This window comes from Anabrus simplex, chromosome 11, assembly GCF_040414725.1.
Source record: "Anabrus simplex isolate iqAnaSimp1 chromosome 11, ASM4041472v1, whole genome shotgun sequence".
Taxonomy (NCBI): Eukaryota; Metazoa; Arthropoda; class Insecta; order Orthoptera; family Tettigoniidae; genus Anabrus; species Anabrus simplex.
The window spans coordinates 79,844,142-79,856,838 of NC_090275.1; the positions used below are offsets into that span (position 1 = coordinate 79,844,142).

The 12,697-nt window shown below is 38.8% G+C and overlaps 1 protein-coding gene across 2 annotated transcripts in view; it reads left to right on the top strand.

Moving 5' to 3' along the window:
* The window catches only part of Dhc64C (dynein heavy chain, cytoplasmic), a 353,617-nt gene that overhangs the window by 282,486 nt on the left and 58,434 nt on the right, over positions 1-12,697 (top strand). For both annotated transcript variants that reach the window (XM_067155359.2, XM_067155358.2), the window contains exons 58-59: positions 7,420-7,717; positions 10,146-10,357. In XM_067155359.2, the coding sequence (XP_067011460.2) occupies positions 7,420-7,717; positions 10,146-10,357 (510 nt within the window). The remainder of the gene's footprint in view (positions 1-7,419; positions 7,718-10,145; positions 10,358-12,697) is intronic.

Sequence of the window (12,697 nt, forward strand, 5' to 3'; positions counted from 1 at the left end):
TCCAGATCCTGTTAAGAGTAGTGTATGTTTTCCTTGGTAGATTAAAATAAGGTGCAGGGCTATTTCTGTTTAAATAGAACCAAAGCTGAAGGCTGGTGTTCAAGCTCCATTCTTTTCTCCGCTGTACATTTGTGTTAAAATATCATCAATGTCCCACTCGAGTTGCCCGGGTGTGGTTAACAAGCTTCCTCCACTCCTTTCTGTCCTTCCACTTTTCCTGTTCCATTACTTCCACCAGATCCAATCCAGCTTCTCTGATGTCCTTCCAAATCTGATCCATCCACCTTCTTCCCGATCTCCCAACTGGTCTCTTTCCCTTAACTTCTCTTTTTTATTCCCTTCTTGCTACCCGTTCCTTTCCCATTCTTTTTACATCCCCAAACCATCTCAGGGTGGCATGCACAATCTTGGAGTACATTACTACGGAAGTAGCGTTTACTAAAGAAGTCCATACTACAGAAGTAAATTACTACGGGAGTTATTTACTCCGGAAGTAACGTCGGAGAGTTGAAGTACAATTTACTCTTTTGGTTACTACTATAGAAGTAGCGTTCGTTACTCGCGGAGTAGTGTTGTGTTTGTGTATCTTCTTTAAAGATATCTAAATGGATAACGTTATGTGCGATAGGAAACGGGGTGGGGGGGACGAAAGCGAAAAAGATAAATACTTGTTAATACAGATAATGACGATTTATGCAATAAGAAACACAACATAAAAATGCTGGATTAAAAAAAAATTTCATGGAAAGTCGTGACAGAAGAATTCAATGCTTCAAGTGACGGAAAACGCGGTAAAGAGCAAGTTACGATTCTGTGGAATGACTTGCAAGCGAAGGCGGAAGCAAAGCAGAAAGTCATGGACACGCGGGAAAAATTAAAACTGATGGTGGTTTCTTCATACAGATCGCCTACATCCACAGCGAAATTTTCCCATTTTCACACCAGGCAAATGCTGGGTCTGCACCTTAAGGCCACGGCCGCTTCCCAATCCCTAGGCATTTCCTGCCCTATCGTTGCCATAAGACCTATCTGTGCCAGTGTGATGTTCAGTAAATTGGAAAAAAATATATATACAGTACCGGTCAAAAGTTTAAGACCACCCTATAAAATGGCACAAATTTTATTTTCACCATACATATCATAATTTCGTCACAAGACAACTTCAGTATATAAGAAAGTGCTTTTTCACGGTACCTAGTAATGAGTGGGACCTCCAGCCTGTTTAAGGCACTCACGAACACGGTATGGCATGGTGCTGACTAATTTCCGGCATTGCTCACTCGTTATCTCGTTCCAGATCCTGGAGATTCTCTGGCGGAGCTCGGTCACATTTTTAGGTTGGAAGGCAGCAAGTCGAAGTCCAATAATGTTCCATAAGTTTTCAATTGGACTGAGGTCCAGGCTTCGAGGTGGCCAGGGCAGAACAGGAATTTCTTTTTCCTCGAACCACGAAAGTGTTAGGCGCGACTTGTGGCATGGTGCATTGTCCTGCTGGTACACATAATAATCACCATGGAGCTTTTTAGCAGAGGGCAGCATATTATCTTGGAGTGTAGAAATATACTCCGTGGAATCCATAGTCCCATCAACGAAACGGAGAATACCGGTACCCGCAGCTGACATGCAGCCCCATACCATGACAGCTCCCCCTCCTCCTTGCACTGCTGGGGCTAAACATTCCGGTAGGAATTTTTCAGTTCGTGTACTATGACAAACCTTGAGTTTGCGTGATGAAAATAGCTGGAAGCGTGATTCATCGCTGAACAGCACTTTACCCCAGCGATTCATATCCCAGTTTTCCTTTGAACGACGCCGGTTTCTTCTAGTCCATCTCGATTTCGACGTTAGGAGAGGTTTCTTCAACGGAGAATATGAATCTAGTCCTTGTTCTTGCAGACGTCTTGATACAGTTCGACGGGACACACGATGACCAGAAATGTCCGTGAATCGCCTCAAAATAGCAGGAACACTAGCACGGCGATTTGCCTTAGAAATCATGATAATGGATCAATCTTGGCGCGGAATTGTTGTTCTCGGCCGTCCGCTGCGCGCCAAGTCATTCACAGCGCCTAGCTGTTGGTATTTCCTTACTGTGTTCGTAACACACGTCTTACTAATATTTAAGTCTTCTGCTATCTCTCTGTGAAACTTGCCGCATTTAAACATACCTATAATTTGCCACTTGACACTGTCTAACACACTTTTTTTTCCCATTGTACACAGAATAAAAGTTACAAATTCCTGTCACTATGCACTGCTGACAACAAAATAATCTCACGGCGAAATCCCACAAGCCAGAAATCTGTGCTTGGATGCCATCTGTTGAGTGAAAGTGGAACTACTAGATGCGACAGGTTAGACGTGGGTAGGTAGCAAGCAAGCCGTACACCAAACATGAAAAGAACAAGGGAAAATAGACCATTTTAGGGCTGGCTTGAAAACGTATAAATCTGAAGAAAGAAAAAAAAGGGGGTCTGCATTTTTTCGGAATTTGTATATTTATACCAATATTGTCCCCAACTATTGCTAAGTCCACAAAATAAAATTGGTGGAAATACCTGCAACCAGTTGGAATATACAATGCATTATACCTCAGAAAATGGGGATTTTTTGATGTGACCTTCCAACAGTTAAAAAATCATAACTTCTACAATACTTGGCCCAATTGAACGAAATCAGGCAGTATATATTCTATCAGATGTAAGAGCTCAGTAAAAAAATGGCAGAGCTCTAGTGCCAGAAGTTCAGGTTTTAGGTGACATATTATGATTTCCTTATGTGGTCCTAAACTTTTGACCGGTACTGTGTATGTATATATATATAAATACCTCTTCTGATTTCTGAAAAGTTCACCGTTGTCACTGAGAGGGCAAAAAATGGGAATATGCACGCAGTCACAGTCAGTTGCACCCACAATGTATGGAAACCTGCCAGTGTGAAGCCTCAACTAGTGCTTTAACCACCGATGAAAGATACGGCCAGCAGTTGTGTAGTAAAGCCGGTAAACATCAATTAGATAACCGGCGACTATACTTAAATGTTCCGGTATGAAACACTCGTAGGGCACACAGCAACTGTAATTCGAGAGATACAACAAAATTAAGACAGGAATTCAGCTGTAAGTGATCTCCAAGTAGATTTAGAAGGAAAGTAAAGGATTCCTTCCTAAGACCAAAAACATTTCTGAAACTCTCCGTGTGCTCTCGCCTTTCACACACTGTAGGCCTACACACTATTACATTTCCCATCGTTTTATGCGTCGAGATCATCAATTTAATGTAAGTAATCCATAAACACGTTTGAGACGTCTTTCCTCTGATATATCATTAGTCAACAAGTCTGAATTAATCCTACTCCATGCACAACGTGAGAGTAAATTCTAACCTATATTCGTGCGTTATTTACTTCTTTAGTAATATACTACAAGATGGTGCTCTTCAGCATTTTACTCTTGTAGTAATTTAGTCCAGGAGTATCTAAAAGGACTGAAATACTTCGGAAGTAATTTACTTTCGTATGGAAGTCGCCGAATGCTGACTTCAAGAGTACTTTACTACGGAAGTAGAACTTGCTCTTGGTTGGTGCACGCCACCCTCAGTCTTGCTTTTTGTATGTTTTGTACTAACGGTTCTATATTTAGCTCTTCTCTGATTTTAATATTTTGGATTTTATCTCTTGTCTTTTTAACTGATGTTCTTAAAAATTTCATTTCTACTGCTTGGATCTTACCATCATGTCTCTCTATTAGTTACCAATGTTTCTAGTCCTTATGATACAATTGGTATGAAATACTGTTTATATAATGTTAATTTTGTTTCTCTTGGGTACTTTGTCATCCCATAAAAGCTCTCTGACTTGATGATAAAATGTTGTACCTTTACTTACTCTGTTATTAACCTCAGGGTTGATTTCATTACTTCCATTAATAATGTTACCCAGATATGTAAACTGTTCTACATTCTCTAACCGTTCTCCATCTATGTTCACTTGGCTTTTTTTCTCTTTTCCACAGTGCACGACTACAGTTTTCTTTTTACTAATTACCATTCCAAACTCCTTCAGATTTTCGTTCCAAATGTCCAGTCTCCTTTGTACTTACTTTTCTCCCTTTCCTCAAATCACCACATCATCTGCAAATACCAAAGCATTCACTTCATCACTACTGATACTCTGTTTTACATGTTTTATGATTTCATCCATCAATACAATAAACAGTAATGCTTGAGACTTTTTTTTTGTATAAAATGTTTCAGAGTCGCCACTCCCCACTTGTACACTGCTTTTACTCTCATGATACAACATTATCTTGTTAATTAATGATTTTGGTATGTTCCTTTTCCGTAAGCATTCTCGTACACATTTTGTCAACTGTATCATAAGCTTTTTCCAAATCCAAAAATACGAAGATGATTTCCTTGTTCCTTTCCAGTTGTTTTTCCATTATCGTTCGCACTGTAAATATAAAGTCTATTGTTGATCTATTTGGTCTAAAGTCATATTGTTCTTCCTCCGTGTTTCTGTTATACCCCTCAGTCTTTTTTCTATGACTTTATCCATTATTTTTAGCCCATGTGATAATAAGGTTATACCTCTATAATTTTCACATTTCTTCCTATTTCCTCTTTTGAACAATGGTACAATGCTTCCTTGTAGCCAATCTTCAGGTATCCTTACATCCTTCCATATGGCATTGAGGACTCAGTATAGCCACTGTAGTCCACTGCTTCCTGCTGCCTTAATCATATCAGTATTGAATTCGTCTTTTCCATTTGCTTTACCTTTGGTCATTGCTTTCACTGCCCTTTCAAGTTCGAACCATGTTATCGGGTTCCCTTCTTTTTTCCATCTATTTCCATTTTCTTATCTCCTTCCTCCAAGCACTCATCCTCATTATAAAGTTTTTCAAAATATTTTGCCATCACCTTCTGAAGACCCTTTTCGTCACATACTATTGATCCATCTTCTCTCTCTCTCTAATGCCTTAATTTTTTGTTGATTTATTCTTTTCAATTTTATTACTCTGTATAATAGTTTCTGATTTCCTCGACTATGTTGCTCAATTTTGTTCATAAACTCTCCCCAACATTTCTCCTTTTCTTCCTTGATACTCCTCTTTACTTGTAATTTCAATCTTTTGTATTCCACATGTAACCTTTCTATCTTAAAATAACTCTGTTAACCCTTAGCCCTCCTTTTCTTCTGAACACTCCTGCCTTTCCAGCTCCATTTAAGAATCTGCTTGCAGAGGGATAACAGACAGCACAAACATATTGACAGCATATTTATAAAAATCAACTAAAGCAAACACAAAATAAATATAATACAAGTACAATACAGTATTCAGGTGCAAAGTTCAGCATTTTCGAACCTGAAATTATCTCAGGCAGTCACTTTTTGTCTGCTTGGAGGAAGGAGATAAGAAAATGGAAAACATTCGCCGGGATGTAATCCAGGCTTTTTTTCTGCAAGTTTTGCTGAAAAACACAATCTCGCATCGTAATTTAGGCTTACTGTTCATTGCCATATTTAGGATTACGCCTAAAAATGCTTTGAATTCAGGAAGTGCAACATCTATCCACAACCTCCTAATAGCCTTACGTGTGAGGGGCGTAACCTTTTGAATGTTTACACTAGCATACCGGTTAGTCTCACGCAAAATTTCCAGCAATAACTCGTCAGTCAAGAATAATAACTAGAAAAGGTAAAGTTCATTCAACCTTGCGGTGGTTTATAACCTGACGTACCTGTGAATGAGCTGGCCCTGTGGTGTAGGGGAAGCGTGCCTGCCTCTTACCCGGAGTCCCCGGGTTCGATTCCCGGCCAGGTCAGGGATTTTTACCTGGACCTGAGGGTTGGTTTGAGGTCCACTCAGCCTACGTGATTAGAATTGAGGAGCTATCTGATGGTGAGATAGCGGCCCCGGTCTCAAAAGCCAAGAATACCGGCCGAGAGGATTTGTCGTGCTGACCACACGACACCTCGTAATCTGCAGGCCTTCAAGCTGAGCAGCTGTCGCTTGGTAGGCCAAGGCCCTTCAAGGGCTGTAGTGCCATGTGGTTTGTACCTGTGAATGGGCTTTTGAAGTACAAGTCAGTGCCACGATATTTCCTCCATCCATCAGAAGAGGTACCAGCATTTCCATTTAGCATAATTTTCTCATCAAGATTTTAATCTCTCAACTCACCAACACAATCTCGTTCCGCAATATCTTCCTCACCACTTAATTGAAAATCACTCTCACTATCACTGAAATCGTCACTTTCATGTAAAAGGTTGGCTATTTCTTTCTCACGTTGCTCGAATGACGCCATGTTGCTAAGCAACATTTGTTTACAAACTCGCATGGTCTTCAAAGAATATGCACAAAGCCTGATTTCAAAGAGATTATAGCTATACATGGCTTCAAATTGTCGTCGAAGGATTGAAGTAGCTTACTGTACCTGTAATTCATGCACACGTAACCCGACAAAGGAGTTATGTAGGTAGAATCTATGCGGGATATTCTCGTTGTTGGGCATGGCCCGCCATGTGAGTGCTAAGGGTTAAACTCTGGGCATTAACAGATTTCTATTCAGGTCAGGTATGTCGTGATTATGCAGATCTGGGATTCCGAAGATCTTGTATTCTCAGATTGGAGCAACTTTTCTATGTAGATGAGGAGACATGATATTGCTGAGAACTGGAAACGAGTGGGTGGGAGTCAATCTGATTAGGCTACTGATTAGTCTTGTAGAACTTAGTTGAATGGTGACTAAACATGAGAGCTGTTCTACCAAGACTTTTATTTTGATACTTTTGGTCATAGATATGTTTTGCTTGCATTTGGGAAGTGATTATGCTGTTTAGCTTTCCTGCACCTTTATGTATACTAAAACATGTACTGTGTCTTTACCAAGAGTCACTTGGGTCAGTCTAATTTTTGGTGGCTATTTCAGGCATCACTTTTCTCCACACTTGAGAAATATCCTGGAGGTACTATCTTACTTTATAATGTCAAATTATTTAGACCTATACAGTACGTATACAGTTAACACCCTGTTTATCACTGAAATATAGATTATTCAACAGTTTTTACATTTACGAATACATAGAGCTTAAAACCAAGAAATCCTTATCCCATGAATAAAATGAAAAAACAAATTAAATGTTTGATTTGAAAACTCCCCCCACCCCTTTCTGTTACTGATAGTGCAGAATATTTTATCATAAAATGTAGATTTTTTTCTGTGAATTTTAAATTTGTACTTTGTAAAGTGTCAGGGTATTAAGAGAAGAAATGAATATCGCATATTGATAACGAGCAAAATAGTCCTTCAGTACTATACTGTATGGAGAAGGCGAGTACAAATGGAAGTAGGAGAAGTCTTAATATATTTTTACCAATCACTTTCTTTACACCTAATAACGTTTTTGTCCTAGGATGTTGAAAACTACGACCCTATCCTCAACCCAGTTCTGAATCGTGAACTGCGAAGGACTGGTGGACGAGTTCTGATCACATTGGGTGACCAGGATATTGACTTGTCACCTTCTTTTGTCATCTTCTTGTCAACTCGTGATCCTACAGTGGAGTTTCCACCAGACATCTGTTCTCGTGTGACCTTTGTGAACTTCACAGTCACTCGCAGCTCATTGCAAAGTCAGTGCCTCAACCAGGTGCTGAAAGCAGAGAGACCAGACATTGACGAGAAACGCTCAGACTTACTCAAACTGCAAGGTAGGTTTCAGGCAGCTGTAAAATTATCGTTGTGATATTTATATTCCCTCTTCTTTTGAAAATTTTCTCCAAATTAAATTTTGAATTAGAGATCTTGGTTAAGCAGAGAAATACCGGTATGTTAATTCCAAATTTTCAATCATGTGGAAACCTCGTGTAGCTTTTTTTTTTTTTTTACATAAATTTATGTAAATGTTACTTTTGATATTGTGTTGGCAAGATGTAACCAATTTATTATTGTTTATTACTGTACGCTTTAATCCCTGCCATATAGCACTAGTAACTGGTAACATCTCCCTCACTTTGCTTTCGACTTAGTATGAAAGGCTAAGTTATTAATAGCCTAGAAATTAAATTTAACCATTTTTCATTGATTATGCTGGTAATCTTTGACAGTTACTATTTTATCAGTTCTGACCCAATAATACCGTATTTCCTCGCATAATTAACACACTTTTTTGATTAAAAATACAGGTGAAAATTTCAGTTGCATAAATTATTCAAGGATTTCATTTACATTTAAAAGGTGCATCAAATATAATATACACACAATTGGTTCAACTCCTCTTCGGTTATCGTCATTTGGCGTAAAATTCTGAAGAGATTTTTTCTGAAAAGTGAATTAGGGTACATCAGGTAAGTTGGACACGTAGGTTTGAAGTATCAACACTGAAGAATATTCTTCCCGTTACGAGCTGGCAATACGACCTGAAGTGAAATAAACATGAACTCATAAAAGTACCATTCATGTAAGTTCATAATAATGACCTACCGGAAAAAAAGAAACCTGCGCAACATGAGAAGGGCCGAGTATCGAAGGAGGGACTCTGATAAAATTCCCCAAACCGTTCGTATCTAATCTTGTACGAGTGATGTGTCCATCCACCCTTTTTCTTGCGATACGAATGTAGATCCCTCGTGGAAATTTTACTTCGGGCATTGTTTTTATAGTTTCAGAACAACGTTCAGCGCAAGCTTTCTCCCACCACCTGTTACAGCAAGCATTGCAGTACATAGTTTTTCGCTACCGGTAGTGCGTACGAGAACACTCGATGTTGCCTTCTTATCTATTGTTCGACTTTGTGGCATATGGAAACTGAAGGGTGCCTGACCTGCGGTTCCTGTTTGAAAGAGCAAATTTTCCTTCACTTTACACTTCTCAGTGACAAAGCGATGAAAGTCAATTACTTTTTCATTGAAATCATTCGCCGTTTTTTTTATATAAAATTGTTCTTCAAAGAGAAAGTCCATTTCTCTTCATAAAAGTAATCATCGCACGTCAGCTAACCTTCAAATCCGAGATACTGATTCCATGTGCAGCAGCTGTTTCTCGTCCTTTAAAATACAGCATTTCGTTAGAAATGGCATATCCAACGTTGTGTAACGAAATCACATATTTAAGCAGATCCTCCTCTACTTTCGGAAACTAGCCGCCTTTTGGTCTGCTAAATGCTTTGCGAGACTTGTTAGTCACTTGAAGCGCACTTCTCCGTTGCCGCAGTAGCGCACGCTGCATTCGGACATTGAATACTTACGGCCTTATGCCTGTATGTTCCGGCATAACTGATCAACGCGAGTTTATATGATGCATTATTATCCAAATACTTGCTCACTGTAAACTAACAAACAATTTTGAGGACACATAAAACGCATTCCCCATTGCCGAAACACTCTCAAAATACATTTGTACCAGACTGGAATAGAGCGTCGCTAGTCACTTCTGCACTGATTCTCTCGCTGTACTAGTGCAGTGGTATTTCCTACCAGCTGATAGCAGCACGTTGCCAAGTATTTGGAATGCCCAGTTTTGCAATAGGAAGACTGCTGCTACATGAATAGTTGAGATCTATATTTTGTAACGCATCCGGAGCTGCATGATGGATGTTCGAAGAAGTGGGTCCATCAAATACGTGAACATTTCTTTTTCTCCTCTTTGGGCCCAGAAGTATTGGGATGCATTAATTATGCAAGAAAATACAGTATATGCAAGAAGACAAGAAAAGCTTTTCAGTGTGATACGATTGATAAAGAAGTATTGTGCTATAGAAAAGTTATTTGTCAGTGTTATAACTTTTCTACAGCACAATATTTCTGATGCTATTGATACTTTTCAACAAGACTTTGAGAATAAGTGTTTTTTATATATTATTCTTTATGATTGTTGGTTATGTTTGTGTTTTGGTTATAACAAGTTAAAACCTTTCAAGATCAGTTCTTTCTTATAGACTTTTAGTGTGGTGTTTTCTTTTTGACCATTTTTATATATTAAAAAAAGTTATGCTAAAGAAGGCCCAATAGGGACAAAATGTGTATTTTGAATATGGTTTTAATAAAAAATTAATGTATTCTAGTTATGAGATTTTTAAATTACAACAATTGATAAAGTGAATTATTTGAGGATAACTCCTTTTCTGTCATTCTTGTTTAGGTGAGTTCCATCTTCGTCTGCGTCAGCTTGAAAAGTCTCTACTGCAGGCTCTAAATGATGCAAAGGGCAAGATTTTGGATGACGACAGTGTGATTACCACACTGGAGACACTCAAACAAGAAGCTGCAGACATCAGCAAGAAGGTAGAAGAAACGGACAAGGTGATAGGGGAGATTGAGACAGTGTCTCAGCAATACATGCCACTGTCACAGGTAGGCAAAACTCCCTTTCTACCAACTTTTAATTATTTAATTACAGTAAAATACCAGTATAACAAAATTGTGGGGACCTCAGAAATGAATTTGTTATAGTGAAATTTTGTTGTACTGAAATTAGTTCATTCATAGAACTCGCCCATTGAAGAATGTACGTTATTTCAAAATGAATTTGCATAAAAACCTCAATACTGTAAGCCTATTTATTAAATGAGAGGAAAATTAGGATACATATATATACATGAGGTAATGATATGATGATGATGTTTGTTGTTTAATGGGGCCTAACATCTAAGGTCATCGGCCCGAGGTAATATGAAGTACGGGTACTTGCAAGAAGTTTTCAGCATCTCAAATTTTACCATCTACTGGTACATTATGTCCTAGACTTTATTTTTTGAAAAAGTCTGATTTTCTTCTGAACATACTCTGACACAAACGAATATTCAAGGTAGTCAGCAACCACTGCACTTGAATTTAAAGGCCGGTCTCCACTGATTAACATTTAACAACAACATGTTAAATGTTAAAAGTGTTAAATGTTAACTGGTGACGCCATCAACATGTTAAATGTCAAATGTTGAATACTGTCTCATTTAACATTGTGTCCACACTTAATAAACATGTTAAACTTGACTTCCTTTTTCTATATACAGGTAGTTTATTATATCAGTTTGTGGTCATATATTTAGGTGGTTTCTAGTATGTTCAAACAAGGACAATGGACTCAGATGAAGAGGATTACCGGGCAAGTTGGCCATCTGGTCAAGGGGCATGCGGCTGTGAGGTTGCATCTGGGAGACGGTGGGTTCGAATCCCACTGTCGGCAGCCCTGAAGATGGTTTTCCGTGGTTTCCCATTTTTACACCAGGCAAATGCTGGGGCTTACCTTAATTATGGCCACGGTCGCTTCCTTTCAAATCCTACGCCTTTCCTATCCCATCGTCGCCATAAGACCTATCTGTGTCGGCGCCACCTAAAGCCACTCGCAAAAATAACAGATGAAGAGGATTTGGCCTTCCTTCATTCCACTGTTGCTTCTTGTTATGATTTAGAAATGCAGTTTTATTAGGCACGTTTCCTCCCCTCGTCCTGCTCATTGCTTCAAAAACAAACCCCTTTGAAGTATAAAGTTCGTCCGCACCCGCCCCGACTTTTCAAAACGTTTTACAAATTCTCGACTGTACTGAGAGCGGAGGGACGCTAGTTTTCTTTCGATGCACTTGCGGGAACAATTATAGATAATTTTGAGTTCCTGGAAACTGCCGGCTTTCTTCGCTTTATATCTGTATTCCTTTGATGAGACAACCCACAAACAAGGTTTTCTGTTATATCATTAATTAAGTCCAGAGTAATCTCCTTGCTCCACTCCATTTCTGACTATACATTTTAGTATAGTGCAGAGAGAATGACAAATGTGCGCGTACTGTATTTGAGCTTATAACAAAGAGAATGAGTATTGCGGAGTGTTGTAACTATAAACCTACTTCACGAGAAGCACGTCGTTTGCGTCGTCTGGCTATCTGTTGACACGGAAACTGCATGGAAATTGCCGAAGCTGTGCCGACATCTCACGAACAACGAATTGACTTGACATGTTTTCCACTTGGAGCGGAAAACACGCCAACATGTTAAAAGTGTTAACCTCAACATTCTGAATTAACATGCAAAGTCAATTGGAAGATTAATCACAATATACATGTCAATTGTAACATGTTAAATTTAACATGTTGGTGTTAAATGTTAATCAGTGGAGACCGGCCTTAACACAGATTTTGGCACATCATTTTGTGACAGGAGAAAATCCTGATGACTACGTGCCATGTTTGTTGCCTGTACAAGAGTCAAACTCTGTTGTAACACTTTGAGGCACACCTCATCATCACACAGATTCATATCACTTATAATATCTATTGTTAGATATCGGTATGTTGGAATACATGTCTTTTATGTCCAGACTGTGAATCGAGTTACTTTCCTCTAATTCATAATCCTCGGTTCTGTTGCAAAATTCAGTTGTGTTGTTGAGCACTGCTGTCAAAGTAAACTTAAAATGTTTCTTTTAAAAAATATGTATAAACTTTGCCATCATGTAGGTTGGACTATTTCTAAAATTTACTATTGAACTTACGGGTGTGTTTATTTGATGAATTATGAATAGTGCAGTTTTATTATTATTTTATGATAGGCTATAGAGTGTTCCAACCTTAAATTTCAGTACAGCAGTAATGGGTTAATTCCGTCTCTTTCCTTCTCCCATGTTTTGCGAGTAGCGCTGTCCTACTCTAATGCAGCGGGTTTGCCAAATATCCGTAAATCAGAATGTTATCTGTCCAA